Source organism: Epinephelus moara, chromosome 18, assembly GCF_006386435.1.
Source record: "Epinephelus moara isolate mb chromosome 18, YSFRI_EMoa_1.0, whole genome shotgun sequence".
Lineage (NCBI taxonomy): Eukaryota > Metazoa > Chordata > Actinopteri > Perciformes > Serranidae > Epinephelus > Epinephelus moara.
In genome coordinates, this window is record NC_065523.1 from 13,819,273 (window position 1) to 13,834,866 (window position 15,594).

The 15,594-nt window shown below is 39.6% G+C and overlaps 1 protein-coding gene across 1 annotated transcript; it reads right to left on the reverse strand.

Annotated features, from left to right (window-relative positions):
• Window positions 1–1,193: 1,193 nt before the first annotated feature.
• Window positions 1,194–15,018, reverse strand: limd2 (LIM domain containing 2). Its single transcript, XM_050068208.1, has 4 exons — window positions 14,829–15,018; window positions 4,736–4,780; window positions 4,362–4,498; window positions 1,194–4,234 (listed from the first exon to the last, which is right to left on the reverse strand). Exons 1-4 carry the CDS (start codon window positions 14,829–14,831, stop codon window positions 4,075–4,077), a joined length of 345 nt encoding a protein of 114 aa, XP_049924165.1. The 5' UTR covers window positions 14,832–15,018; the 3' UTR covers window positions 1,194–4,074.
• Between the last annotated feature and the right edge of the window lie 576 nt (window positions 15,019–15,594).

Genomic DNA, 15,594 nt, shown 5'->3' on the forward strand with positions numbered 1-15,594 from the left:
AGGTAGTAATACCACAATGTAGAAAGACTATGTTACAAGTAAAAGTCCTGCATTAAAAATTTTACTAACAAGAGAAAGTACAAAAGTGTCAGCATCAAAACATGTATAAGTACTCATTATGCACAGTGGCCCATTTCAGAAAATAATAAATGATATAATGGGATTATAATTACTGATGCATAAATGAATTCATCACTTTAATGTTGCAGCTGGTAAAGGTGGAGCTAACTTTATATACTGCTGGGTAGCTTAATCTATAACAATATCATAAATCATTTAATGATTATATTCTTAATCTGTAAAGTAACTAGTAACCAAAGTCATCAAGTAAGTTTAGTGGTGTAAAAAGTACAGTATTTGCCTCTGAAATGCAGTGAAATATAAATATTAAGTAGAATAAAATGGAAATACTCAAGTGCCTCAAAATTGTAGTAACGTATAGAACATAAGCAGACTTAGTTACACTACACCTCTGTTTTTGCACCTTATTGATAATCATTTATTGTTATAATTTGTATTATTTTCACCTTCATATTTGCACTCTTTCGTATTCTGCAACTGCTGCATAACAGTTCCCCTCGAGATAAATAAATTTCTTTTATTAAAAGCATGCAAGTATAATCAGGAAATGTACTTAAAGTATTAACCGTACAAGTACTAAACGCAGAAAAAATGGCCCTTGTGACTGTTATACATCATTGGATTGTTGTTACTAATGATTTTACTGTTGTATTTGTTTGAGGTGGAGCTCATTTTTTAACTATTTTTAATGATTATTTTCGTTATGGATTAATCTGCTGATAATTTGCTCCATTGTTTGATTTGTAAAAACTCAGAGCTAAAAACTCAAAGCACCTCTACAATTTGTGTTTTGTCTAACCAATATAGTAGATTAATCAAAATGATTAAAAATAAATTAAAATTATTTTAAAGCAGCAAATCCTCACATTTGTGAAGCTGGAACCATGTTTTTTTTCTTTTTCAAAAATCCTGATTTGTAAGGTAACTACTAACTAAAGCTATAAAACAACTGAAGTGGAGTAAAAAGTACAATATATCCCTCTGAACTGCAGTGAAGTAGAGGTTATGAGAAACCGGTAACTACCTATAATCTGTATCAAGTCAATTAGTCATTAATCTTGTGGGATTTCAAAGGTTCAACTATCAGTGCATTAAAAAAAACACTAAAATCATGTCATTAAATCAACACCAGCATTTTATTATTTTTTTTTCTCCAAAAGCATGTAAAAAACAAAAAAGAAAAACAAGAAAGAAAATGCACAAAATGATTGTGTGTATTGGCGTAGAAAGGGGGGTGCTTACATTTTAAAATGTTACACTTCCATACCACAACTAAGCAATAGAGAGAAGGGAGAATAGAGGAGAACGACTGAAAATACAGTCCAAGCGTCCTTTTGCTGTAAGGCCACCTCAATCCACAGGTCAAGTCTGTAATACATTTTCAAAGATGCATACATTTAAAATGTCTCGATGACAACAGCATTGAAAAGAAAGTCCACATCAAGATAAGCACAAAAATGAAATGACTCACAGATTTAACATTTAAACATTACATCGCAATCATTCACCTGAGCCTCTTGGCACCAGTGTTAAGTGTACCTTATCTGCGCTTAGAGGTTGCAATTCACAGATTCTGCAGTTGTACCTTGGCGAACTGCTAACGGAGAATGACAAAGACAGCATTTCTAGATACAATACTCTTGATTTTAAAGCATTCTCAGGGATCCAGAGGACCATTTTAAAATGGAGGAAAATATAAAATATACATAGTCACACACATACGCACACACATACGCACATACAGTAGAATTAGAATTATTGTACATTTTATGTGGATAAAAAGTGGTTATATAGGAAAAAAATGGCTGCTGGTTGAGTGAAGTAATCCTATGTTAAAGAGTGGGGCTCTAAAGGAAGCGGGTCTGTTTTTGAAAAAGGCATGATCAGGAGATTTCTTTGTCGATCTGTGCACTCAAAGGAATTGTTTGAAAAAGCAATAAGGTCAGCTATTTATTTCTAAGGCTTCTCTTTTAAAAAAAGTAGCAGATATCCATCTGTTTAAGTTTAGCTTTCTACTTTGCACAGCATGCTCAAATTCACAGTAAACCTTCAGTCACAAAAAAGTACTTTGTGTCATTCAAGTGTCAGTCAAGTCTCAGTGGTATTCAGAAGTTTTCTAAGATGAGATATTTGAATGGCTTTAGACTCATTCTTAATATAGAATGAAATATAAATGCGGAGATCTTGTCTAACTGGGATAATTTCTCTTAGGTGTTGTAATTAAATAAAATAAAGTGGCAGGAGTGCAGTAGCTGCACTGCAGGCCGAGGCAACGTATTCAAAAACTTTTAATAAAGGCTATGTTGAGTTCAGGGCAAGTTTTTTTTTTTTCTTCCTCTCACACTAGACGCTACTGTCACACTTTCCCCAGCAGGGGGTGCTCTGCAATGGGTTTTTGCATGCAGCATGCAGGAGCACATCTCACATCAGGGGACCAAAACTGTGACATATCCTCAATCAGCCAACTACTGTTAATTCAGTAGGAAGAAATAGGTCCAGGTGCTAAGATGTATTTAGCTAATAAGACAGGAAATGAGAACAGGAAGGCATTTATTTCAAAAGGAAACCTGTCCACTCTTATTAGATGGGACTGAGGGGGGTAACAAAATGATGGATGTTCAAGACACCGTGATCGGATTGGATCCGTCTACATCCCCCATAAAAACTTTCCAGCTATATGAACACACTCAAATACAGCAGGGGAAAAATCACCACAAGACGCCAACAACTGACAAAGTGCGAAATGACGAAGGAACAAAATTGTGTGGTTTCCTGCAAGGCTTAAGCTCCGTCCATCAACATCCTCATTTGTAGCAAAGGTCATTTTACTAACAACCAATTCAACCAAATGTTCACGGCTCCTCTTAAGATGTTTCATCCGACGGAGTGAGGGATGTGTGCTAACGAGGCCTCAGTTTCCCTGTGATTATCTTGTCTGGTGATCATGTGTGGTCATATGTGCAAGATGAGAGTACAGCAAGGTGGGGAATGTTCACAAATCACAAACTACAGCTCTACATACAGATAGTATACAAAACACAATCTGAGAATTCCATTAAAATTCCAACCACCGATAAAAGCTCAGAGAGGATCAACTTATGCCGTGACATCAATCAAATCCAAACTCAAGTGCTTCTAAAATCCTTTAAAAAGTAATTCCTTATGCATCAATGAAAAACAAAATCATTCACAACACAAAAAGATCGATACAGTCGTAAGATAAGGCTATTAAGACCCAGTCATCCCAACATGCAAGGATTAGACTTACAGTGGTCAATAAAATAAAAACAAACCATGGGATGAAGAGAACGATGACAAAACAAAAATTAAAACACGAGAGGTGAGCTGTTGCTGATGTGTGCGTTTATTTTACAGTACTCTGTACCCTGTTTGTTCCTCAAATATATGAAACCTGACAAACTGACATGAACTGTCTGACAGCAAAGTCACAATACTGAGGACTATTATTTTGATTTGTGTGTTTTGTTAAAATGAGTGAAATTATGCTAATTTTGACCTGAGTGTATGCTCGACTGCAAAACATGGATGCTCTGTAACCTCTCTGATATGTTCGCCTGAGCATACGGTATTCAAAAATTAAAAAGGGTGCAAATTCCTAAAAAGAATTTAAAAAAAAAGAAAAGGATTATTATTATACCCCCCATACCAGAGAAGGCTTTTGGTCACAATCAACTGCCAATTCCAAACAGGAAATTGGAAAACAAAAGAAGGAAAATACAAATATCACTCAAATTGAACCCTAAGTATATTCCCAAAAATTATTTTTTAAATTGTATGGATTATGACTGGCCAGTCATTTCCTAGCTGTTTGTGCATGTATTTGTTTTGATGGCATTTAAAAAGCGAGAGTGAGCGCGTGGGTGATTTAACAGTGCCCCAGCATATGAGGCATGTGTTCATCGTGATGTATCGAAGGTGTTAGGAGGAGGAAAAGGAAGAGGCATGGCTGGGATGGGACACAGGCAGACATGATTATGCCGTCTTTGTTATATTATCTGTCTCCTTGGAGGCCCAGAGCTCTTTGTGCTGTTTGCGTCCGAAGCCCTCGTCGTAGTTGCCTTTGCTTTTGAACAGCTGCTGGAAGTGGGGTTTACAGTAAAATTCGCCTTGAAGAGCTGCAAAGGTGCCAAGGCTGCCGGAAAGAGGAAGAATCAAACAGTTATATACAATTAAAAGGATTTAGGAGAAGAAGAATGTCAGTGTGAATGAAAGTCTTTTTAAGGATCTGCGGGAACCCTGAAAACAGTATATACAGTCACCTTAGTTTGGCGTTGCAGTGCTTGCAGCAGAAGCATGTTGAATGGAAGACCAGGTTGTTGGCAACCAATCTCTCCATTGGGTAGACCGTCTTCTCACATGATGAACACACTTCCTTTTGGGTCTTGAAGCTGAAGGACTGAGCACAAAAACATACTGGTTTACTACCAGACACACAGTGATCTAGGCCTTGATCCACACTGAGATGAAAGCTTGCATTTATAAAACAAGACACAAAATGCAGGAAATACTTCCTTTGCTCTTTCTGAGATCAAAAGGCTGATGAATGTGAAGTGGGGCAGGAGTAACGCATGCGGAAGAGGAACAGAGAAGCATGAAAGGGGTGAGACAGAAAAGACAGACGATGCATATTTACCTTAGATCGCTGGACAGGTTTCTCTTCAGTGGTATTCCTGGTGTCCTGGATAACCAAACAGAGAAATGATCAAAAAACAAATATATTCAAATCTGTGCAAGACTCCTGTTATACTCTTAAGTGCAATAACAAATATTAAGAGTTCTGTTTGATTACAAGCGAAAGAAAGATGTCACATGGATGGAAGAAGGTATTTTTCATTGTCCTCTTGTCACCTTTACCAGTGTGTTGGTATTGTCAATCTGATCTCTCTTTCTCTCCCCCTCTTTCTATTTGCTCCATCTGTCTCTTTGCACCCCTGGGAGAGGATCAGGTGCCTTCTGTCTGGTCATGTGAGCTGAGCTGTGGGACGCTCTGCATGGGGCGGCCCTCAACATAGCAGAACAGCTCAGAACCAGCCTTCCGGTTAGGAAACTTCACAGGGAAGTATAACATGAAATTTAAAACAAATGGTACGGGGATTTCTAAGTGAAACAACATGACTGACACCTGTTCTGCCCGTCTTCATCATTGTAGCTTTCCAATTTACAAATGTAATAAAGCATTTCCTCGACTCAACCCTACAATCATCCACAATTGCAGGCTTGCGCTTTGATTCTCTGGTTGCCATTTAACATAGGTCTCCACATTTTCTTTCACATTGTGTCAAGTAATTGCAGTTCAAATCATGATGACAGGAGGAATTGAAAGACTTCCCCTCGAGGCGCACAGAAGGTTGAGAAAAGAGAAAAAAGCTTGCACGATCTCAAGCTGAGGACAGTAGTAATGGGTGTATCTGCCCTCAAGAGCATTGCAGCCAGTCCCCAGCAGCAGCAACAAGCATGACCACATCTTTAAGCAAGGCTAACAGGTAGTTCAAGCGGATAACAAACAGACAGAGAGACATTCATATCTGTACACAGTACATGGTACCATGGAAAAGCCAGTGTGCAGGGAAGAAGGGCAGCCTCTGTTTAGGCAGGGGGAAAAGTCCACTGCAGACTTTGCTAAAACCCTGTTATGTAAGGCAGTTTGGCTGGAGCTGGAGGGAAGTGGTGGATTTGGGGTTGGGGGGTTCAGGGGCTGCCAGTGCAAAGAGGAGGAGATCTTTGGCATCAGAGGCGACTGCTGATCTTCATTTTTTTGCAGGTCTATTACTCTTGGACTTGCACAATTTCTTGCTTTGTCGGCAGAATAACAAATCAAGAGTCCGCCCCGGTGATGGAAATGACAGCATTAAGTATGTGCATCCATCTTCCTCATAAAAACTTTGATTTGCCTGACGTGAGTTCAAATCAAAAGCTGTTTAACTGACTAATGATTTAAGTGTGTTGCACTCACAAAACTTAGAGAGGTAGGGACAATCACAGTTCATATACATTTTATATCTTGATGTCTCCTGTATATGTGCTAGTAAATTTCACAAAAAAATCAGAGAGAAACCGATTATAGATCAAACGCAAGTGACGGGAAAGTCTGTTTTGGGTGATTCAGCTCATTTAATGCATTAGCAATTGAGGTAATTCTTCATAATGACAAAAACTACAACAAAAGGTCACTGATTGTTGATTACCACCAGGTGGCATATGTATATTAAAGGCTATATCCAACTTTCTTGCCATCAAAAGAGATCAGTTTCGTTCAATATATAGAGTGCCGAAGTCACGTCCCTTCCGGTAGAGCTCATGGGACCTTAGATCAGAAAAAATATGAATGGCAGTGAATGGGGAGAGCAATATTATCTTTTGTTCCCGTTTGAGTTGCGACATAAAATCTAAATATGTTGTTAATGAATTTAAAACATAAATTTTAAGGTCAAGAAAGTCATACTTTGTGGTAAAACTGTTGAGATATAAGCTTTTTAATTAGAAAGACTCAAGAGTACACAGGAGGAGGTCGCGTATGTGACATCATAGCTTTCGCTCGCTTCCTGCAGCTTGGCCTCCCCGCTGAAATTCCACTGTTTTATGATTAATCGATTTATGATTGAAGATGTCTGTGTGTTTTGTGCCAGGTTGCAGTCACTCCAAGCTGTAGGAAGTGAGCGAAAGCTATGATGTCACATACGCGACCGCCTCCTGTGTAGTTTTTCTAATTACGTTTTTTTCAAAAGCTTATATCTCAACAGTTTCACCACAAAGTATGACTTTCTTGACCTCAAAATTTATGTTTTAAATTCATTAACGACATATTTGGATTTCATGTCACAACTCAAACGGGACCAAAAGATAATATTTCTCCCCTCATTCACTGCCATTCATATTTTTTCCGATCAAAGGTCCCATGAGCTTCACCGGAAGGGGCGTGACTTCGGCACTCTATAGGTACAAAATGATTCAAGGTTAGTGTTCGATCATCCTCTCTTCAACAGACATCACTGCCATGACGAGCACAAAATGTTCTTTGTGCATTTAGCACACATTCATGCTGACAGAGACATCCTACTCACTGATGCGCTGATTGCTCCCTACCTCATACGATCAGAGACTGGTGGTCAAATGTATATTGTCTCACGTTATATTTGATCAAATTGTCCTTCCTCATCTGAACATCACTTGTGAAGCTATCTGGAAAAGTAAGAGTGGCCCTCTCTAAAAAGTAATCTATGAATATACCTTAATGCACCACTTAACAACTGAGTAGGAGGAGCAACAAGGCTGCTGCCTGCACTTACGAGAACCGGATGACATGCCTTTGAAACGACTGGCTCATTAAGTAAGGACATGCAGCTTCCTGAAGATGCAATCACTTCCCAACTGTCTCCTCTTCATCCCTGACTCCTCTTGAACTCAGTGAATATGTTGCTGTTAAGCTAGCAGACATCTCACGCTTTGCCGGTTATCTAGCAGACTGCATGCTAGACCACTTCCTGTCGCTGCAGCACAACTGCTGAGCCGACTTGACTTTGATCTTTAACATCATTTAACACTACGGACGGAAAACTTTCAATGTGATAAGTTCTCACAGTCCATTTTTTATGGAGGGGGTTAAGTCAGCAGTAGACTGCCAGAGCAGATAAATGAGGTCAGTTAGGGCATATGAAATCATATAATTAATGCAGCCAAAAAAGGAAATCTGATCTGAGTGAAGGCACAACATTGCCAATGTTTTTTTTTTGGTAAAAAACGAGGCAAGATTAGTTACCATGTTAGGGGGCAGGCATGCATTCCACACACACACAGACACACACATACACATACACATACACATACACATACACAGGCATCCAGTAAGAATTCAGATTAGCTTGTGCCATCTTGTCTTGTTTTACCTTATATGTACATGAGCCACAATTGCCACCAAACAGCTCGAATGTGGCAGGAAGTTGTTTTGACACATCTGGCTTCCTCTGTCTCACAGTCCCAATAGGGACAGCAGCAACTAATGTACTTCATTCCAATAAACGACTGCTAACTACCACTTGTTGTGTATGAATGCTTTGGCTGCAGAGTGAATAAGCTTCAAGAGATTTATGATCTCAGCTCTGAAGTTAACAGTTCACATATTAGCTCAAGAGTCCATCTAATCAAAAAGACAAAAGGGTAACTAAAAACATGAAGGGAGGGAAAATGAGGGGCCTTCATGAGCACAAAACACGGTGTTCAATATAAACATAAATAAAGAGCGTTTGCAGTGTAGTTAATTAGCTCTGCTACACCAAACACTGTTTTAACTGTGAAGCATTTTGACATACCACACTGTGTGAGAAGCTCGAGCCAGCTGGAGAGTCGCGTCTTACTCAACAAAGACCACTTTCACACAAGTGGTGAAATCTTGCAACAGAGGTTCAACTCTTACCTCACAGCATCATGGCCTTGCTTCAGTTTTAAATCACACCTGCACATGTCTGCCTGAGTGTGTTTCTGTGTTGATGTTGCAACAACACAGGTGGTTTTGGTAGAATAGTGCCAGGGCAGGCAGCACTTTCAATTTGCTGAAAAAGGAAGAGACTGATATTTTGGGAAATAGGTTTATTTGCTTTCTTGTCGAGGGTAAGATGAAAAGATAAATACAACTGTCATGTCAGCAGCCAGTTAGCTTAGCTTAGCGACTTTAAACGGGGAAAAACTGCTCTTCGTGAAGCAAGTTTGGCCCATAACCCCCCCCTTAAAACCATTACTTGCCATTTAAACACTTTAAATTTTCTACAGAAACAATCTAGATATAATTTGTTAATTAGTGAACTTTAGAGTTTCTGGTAGGTAGATTTTACCCTTTGATGGAGCCATGTCAGCAGTTTCTCCCACTACAGTTTTAATGATGAGCTAAGATCGCTAGCTGCCACAGACTACATACAATAATGGACTAGTTACCGTGACGTTACCCATTGGTTTATGGATTCCCGTTTTGAAGCCTTTAGTCCAGCATTTTGGCTGTCGTGAATATATTTGGTCAAGGGGGTGGAGCAAGGGGTGAATCTGACTCATAAACTGTAATGACGCCTCACAGACAACCTAAATATGCATACTTTTAAGCTTTGATCAAATATAAGCGGATGAGTTATTAAAAACACCCCCCATACAGCTGTCATGAATGTTGGGATTAGTTATAGAGACCAAAGCCACTTTTTGTACCAGGCTGTAAACATGTTTTGGGTTTTTTTTGCAGTAAAGTTGGGCATTTTAACATGGGGGATTGACTCGCCCTTGGAGCTAGTCTCAAGTGGTCATTAAAGGAACTGCAGTTTTTGGCACTTCCACATTGGCTTCATTCTTCAGCCCTAGAGGTTGCCGCTTGCTAGCTGCTGGGGTAGCTACATATTTGACACACAGACATGAGAATGGTATCAATCTTTTCAGGTGACTCTCAGCAAAAGGCAAATAAGTGCATTCCCCAACTATTCTTCAATCAGTAATTGATGGGCTACTGTGGATCTGCATCTGCCCAGTGAAGGACGAGTTTGGGTTTAACCTACTGTGGTGAGGATCCTCAAAAAAAAAAAAAAACTCTGCCTGTTCCCCGAGGCTACAGACCATCCATGTGTCAGGAGAGTTATTAAAGTCAGTCCTTATTCTTTCAAAATCAGGGGAATATGTGATAAGGAGAGAATTTGAGGACCGAGTTTAAAAAGCATACAACCTAAAAATAATGTGGGCCAGTCCTTCACTTTTATGGAAGTCAAATAGGCGCTTATGTACAAACCAGACCCCTCTTGTCTAAATCTGTGTTTACAAGGGCTATCTGGTGACGTAAAGCACAGCTATTTAGAGCTGTTACAACAACTCTAAAGAATATTACAAGGGTAAAAAGTCAGTATGTTCATAAAGAGTTCAAACTTTATTGTGCTGATTGACACAATTAGAACCACCCTCCAGCACTTAACACCCGACCACCACTGAATACACACTGTGGTGTGTGATTCACTGCAACAGGCCCCTAGAAGGGAAGGCAGGCACTATGCTAACAAAACGTCTTCTGTCATTAATCCAAAAACAAGGCTCCCACTCTCTCTCATCCCTTATTTTTAGAAACATGATCATTGTTTAATCGTTTGGGACAGCAGAGTGGAAACCACGGAACAAATGTGAAGAAACTCATCCTTCAAAACAACATAACAGTGTTAATGAGCCCATCTATCGGCTGTCGAGCAGTTTGACTTCAAACTAATCAAAACAAACTATATTTCCAGTCCGGTACACGCAATATAAACCATGAGGCTTTTGGAGGTAGCATCTCATCGTATATTGCACTTTCTGGACCTGCGAGCCATGGCACTGATCCAACAACTAAAACAGCTGCTGCAGGGAAGATATACAGACTCCCCCTGACAGCAGTCTTCTATCAATAACTCTGAACATGAAGAGACGAAGCAAGTTATGTGAACAAGATGCCCGAGAAAAAAAAACCAACAACCTCTAACTCAAGACTGGTATGTGGTTAATAAAAAAACTTTCCTGTGATGGAAAAGTAAGTATAAGCTGAGGTTTTGACACTTGACTGGCTGGGGAACTGATGGAAGTAGGATGAAGCAGTTTGATCCGTCTGATGGAGGTTCAACACGCCACTCTGCAGAGTAATCACATATGGGAGGGCTTGGTCAGCCACTACTTCTCTTCCCTTTTTAAGCTTCCTGTATGCAACGAGAAAGTGATGGGGCATTTTTTCTGTTTGAGGCCACAGGACATTGAATGTCTGCTTAGTCAGCTGACGCCGGACACTTGTTTTTTCACTTCCTGTCTAGGGAGGCTGTTAATGTCTAGATAAAACCTTTTAAAGGATTTATCGAAGTGTGCGGCTTTGTTGCTGTACTTTGACAAATGCTTAAAAATTGCTCAACTCGAAGAGGGTGGAAAAATAGGGTTACAACTTTGTGAAAATTTTTCCATCACAAAAGGCAACGTTTTCAATTGTCCTATGTTTTATCCTATCAATAGTGCACAACCTAAGTTATCAAATTTCATATTTGCTTGAAAATTCACTTAAACAATTAATCTATTATTTACTCTAACTCTGTCGACCCACTAATTGATTAATCAACTGATGATTGCAGGTCTAGGTTACTTTAAGAAGATGAAAAAAATGGAGCATTTCAGAAGTGTTATTTTTCTTTGTGTTTTTGTTGAAATCAAAACAAGAACTAGTCCTCAAAAAGGGAAAAACAAAATGCTCACATTTTACCATCATTCCTGAGAAGGCACTGCTCTTTCAGATTGTGATACTAATTTTTCACTTGTAATTCGTAGTCAGCAAATTTTTCTTCATAGACCATTAAGTTCTACACCCCAATGCCTTTCCAACTTTGCTGAAAAAGCTCAGTGTTCCCTTTTGTCAGTCCTTTGAAGAAGCTGCCTGAGGGCATAATTAAAACTACTTAAGTCCTCCGATTGTTTGTGTCAAATATCTGTCTGACATCAAGTTAAAACATCATAAAATCAGATAATAAAGTCAGAAAGCCAAATGCAATGTCTGTTCCTGTAGAAAAATTGTATGCCTCATTTTATCCCTTGACTAAATGGTGTTAAAACCTGCGATGTTCATAAAAACAAATGGTTGGTGCTGGTATGCTGCAGCAGCTGCTCTGTTGATGTGTTTTTCTTAAAACTGCAAATAACAAAACCAGTGAAGGCCTGTAAAAGAATGTGTTGAAGACCTGGAGCCTGCGTTGACTTGACCTAGCGAGAGGCAGATACCTTCTGCAACTTACTGAAGGTAAAGAAGAAACAGCCTCAAGTGCTACTTCTGATCAGATGATATCACAAACTTAAGAAGAAGGGGAACATTTCACAACCAAAGTCTCCTCCAGGACTGGAATTCAGGATAACATGCCCTATCCCGTCTTTAAAAAAATAATAAAAAAACCCCTCACATGCAAATATCTGCTCTGTGATCACAGAACATTTCCATCACACACTAAGGACTCCTTAACTTAGACGCTGTTGACTGAGACATTGAAAGCCAAGGGACAGGGGAGTTAGTGTTGACTTTTTTCCACTAAATAAGTTGTCTTAAGTACCAAGATCAAATGTGGATCATTTAGGTTACAATGAGTAGATTCCCACAGAGCTCTGCAGTCTTGGAAATGTGATGCCTTGGACATCTACTGTTGACGGGTGATACTGTGGGAAACTCTACACGTTAAGTCTTTCTAAATCAGCCTGCCCTAAGGTCCTTTCAAACCAGATAGCCTACATCATTAGATCAGCGTTGACTGCCACAGAGATGCAAAGCAATGTGAGTGGCATGATTGCTGTTTAGACTATTAAAACTGAGAATATGCACACAAAGATTTAAACAGCAGGGAGCTGCTGATTGAAATATATCATATAAACCCAATGCCAATAAATAATGAGCAATAAAAAGACAATTGGCTTTTGACATCTTACTCAGACTGATTTGTTGCTGCATTTGTAGGGAAGCTGCACCTTTATCTGTCCGAGATCTGAGTTTAATTAGACTGCAGTGAACCATGTCAGGAAATGAAATAAATCAAACAAATCAAAGTGAAAGGAATGTGTTAAGCCTTTGCCTGTTTTGGCCAGAAAACTTCTATACAGGTTTGCAGAGCCTTCAGTCAGATTTCTATTACCCAGAAAAGGAGGAAACAAGAAGCAACATAAACTGGGTGGGGTGCATGAACATATGTGCCAAGTTGGCAATCAGACAACTGTCTGATGATTGAGAAATAATACCTTAACGTGACAATTATATTCAAGGTAAAACTGGGCTTCCATCAAAATAGAAACTATTTCTACCCCTAAAAAAACATTAAATCACACAGAGAAACGTGTGTGCTCTTTTGTACACATAACAAACCTGTCAATATTTCTCATTTTCAAAAAGGAAAACCTCATAAATTATTAGGAATGAGAGAGAAAGGGACAGGTATGCAGCTAGTGGAAATTATTAGTCTGACCATTTTTGCCTGCAGCTCTATCTCCTGGACCTGCTGGCGACCCATTTAATACTGTTCTGCACATCTGACAGCAGCAAAACACCCCCCCCCCAACATATGGCACTTCTGACATACCCAGCAAATCAGTTTTCTGTGCGGTAATGGTAATTGTTTGACAGAGCAGCATATGGTCAAACAAAATAAATGTTATTAGTTCTCACTGCAGCTTTGTACAAAGGGCTTTGTCTAAATCCTTTTATTTATTTATTTATTTTTTGGGCAAACAAGTCAAATTGCGACAACAGCCTCACAAATCCACCAGCATACTGACGTAAATCAGCCAGGAGAGCAGGGTGTCAATCTGTGCTGTCAACTCTGACTGAAATTACAGTCAGCCAGCCCACTGACGCTGGCAGGAAATGAAAATGACCATATACTTACTTAAGCCTTGTCGCCATATGCCAGGGCTGTAATGACAGACTGTTGTAAATGTGGTGCCCTGAATGGATAAAAGTGGTTTCACTAGACCACAGAGCAGTTTGTAAACTACTCAGCAACACAAACACAGGCAAGACATCTGTACAAAAAAAGAGAGTGAAGCACATGTCTTTTTACACCTGGTGTAGGGTTTTAAATCTAATGCTGACATACACAGAGGTTTAATCCAGTCAGTCATAGATGACCATCTCAGCAGCTGTAGATGGTTTTATAAACTGCAGTGGACATTTTGCACATTGGTGTCCCAGTTGCAATCTGGTTTTTGGAGTGTACTTATCCTGGGCTCAAACCTGGAAACGTTTCCTGCAAGTTAGCTGGATGATGCTGTGGCATGTAAAGGCCACATTAAGGTTTCTGATCACTCTCTGTTGATTAAAAGATGATCAGAAACATGGATACTGTTATTAGCATGTATATGGTGACATTAATAACCAGGATTCCAGAGGTCCTCCATAAAATAGCATGTCTCAATTAAAATTAGAAGTAGGATAAGACTCAAAACCAGGATACCAAAGTGAAAGTCTCAATAAGATCAGCATCTTAACCATGATACTGATGCCTTAATTACAAGAAAGCTTAAAATTGATTTTCTGCTTTTACTTAAGTGTTCATTTTATTTATGGTTTATGGGGTTAATGCCCTGTTACAGATTAGTTGCTTTACTAAAGACCTTTATGTAACACTGGACAGGTTGGAGCCAACATTAGTCCAGTTACAACATATTTGCAACAAACAAACAAACAAAAACAATCTGCTTAGAACTGCCGCTTGAACAAAACAAAACGTTAAATCACAGCACATAATATAAAACCACTAATCTTTTAACAAATCGGCTAAAAGGCAAGGAAATTTAAATTGGAACCATAAGATATAATGCTTTACAAATAAGCTGGGGTAATTTGAGTTACATGTTTTATTTGGTGGGTTTAAATCACCTTTGATATTAATTAGCCAGCAAGCTAGCTAACTACCGCTAATAGACGTTGAAACAAGCGGCGCACTGTTAGCATGTTGAGGAGCTCGACGGCGGGCGTTTAAATTCTCCTCAAATTCAACACAAAGCCCCCATTAATGTTATATTTCAGCCCAAATACTGCACTTACATGCAACATTTATACCGTGGCTTATACAACAAACCGACTCCAGGTTAGCTAACCCCGTTAGCCAGTGGACGAGCATCATCACCTCACCTCATCTCACAAAAAAAAAAGCCGAGAGGAGAGCAGCGGAGGGAGGGAAGGCTGCAGACACACACGGTGCTAACAGACGATAAAAACCACTCACCATCTGCGCTTCTTGTCTGCGACACGCCGGGCTGATAACGACTGTTCACTCAGAGGCTGCAAGTTGATATTTGCTCTCTCATTCAGTTTTTTGCTAGGCTTTTGTTGTAGACGCTTCTGGCCCCGGTGCCGGTGAGTTTATAGCCTCCACTTCGCTTCACGTCTCGGTTTTCATCAGAACAGAGCGTTTTTTCTCCGGCAGGATGTCGCACGCGATTGGCTCTCATCTGCTCCTGATGCATTCAGGGGCTGTCGGACAAATCACAATTATGAGTGGAACGAGGATGTCACTGTAAAGCTTTTACTTTATTGGCCCAGTAAGTGTGAACATACTCAAGAAAATTGATTCCTTTTTTTTGTTTGTTTTGCTGTAGCTTGCATAGACATAGACATATGAGCTAAACACAAGGACAACAAAGCTGAACAAGGTTTGTTCACACACACACACACACACACACACACACACACACACACACACACACACACACACACACACAATTTCAAAATAGTTGGGAAGCTATGTAAAACATAAATACAAACAGAATATAATGATTTGCAAATCCCTTTTGACCGTCAAACTGATAAATCAGAGATACTCAACTTGCTTTGCCTGGGGGCCACTTTTGCAAAATGACAGGGGTTCAGGGGCCAGTTGCAGCAGCCCTTCACATGTACACAAGGGCGTTTCTACAATTTTAGGACAGTAGGGGCTGAGCTCCGACCTCTGTTGGGGTTGCAGGGGATCCTCCTCTAGCAATTTCCCTTAT

Excerpts from the sequence above, each read along its gene's own strand:
- limd2 (XM_050068208.1), bottom strand. Across the intron at positions 4,499-4,735 it reads AACCTGTCCAGCGATCTAAG|TCCTTCAGCTTCAAGACCCA; the intron begins GTAAATATGCAT and ends TTTTGTGCTCAG. Across the intron at positions 4,235-4,361 it reads CACTGCAACGCCAAACTAAG|CCTTGGCACCTTTGCAGCTC; the intron begins GTGACTGTATAT and ends TCTTTCCGGCAG.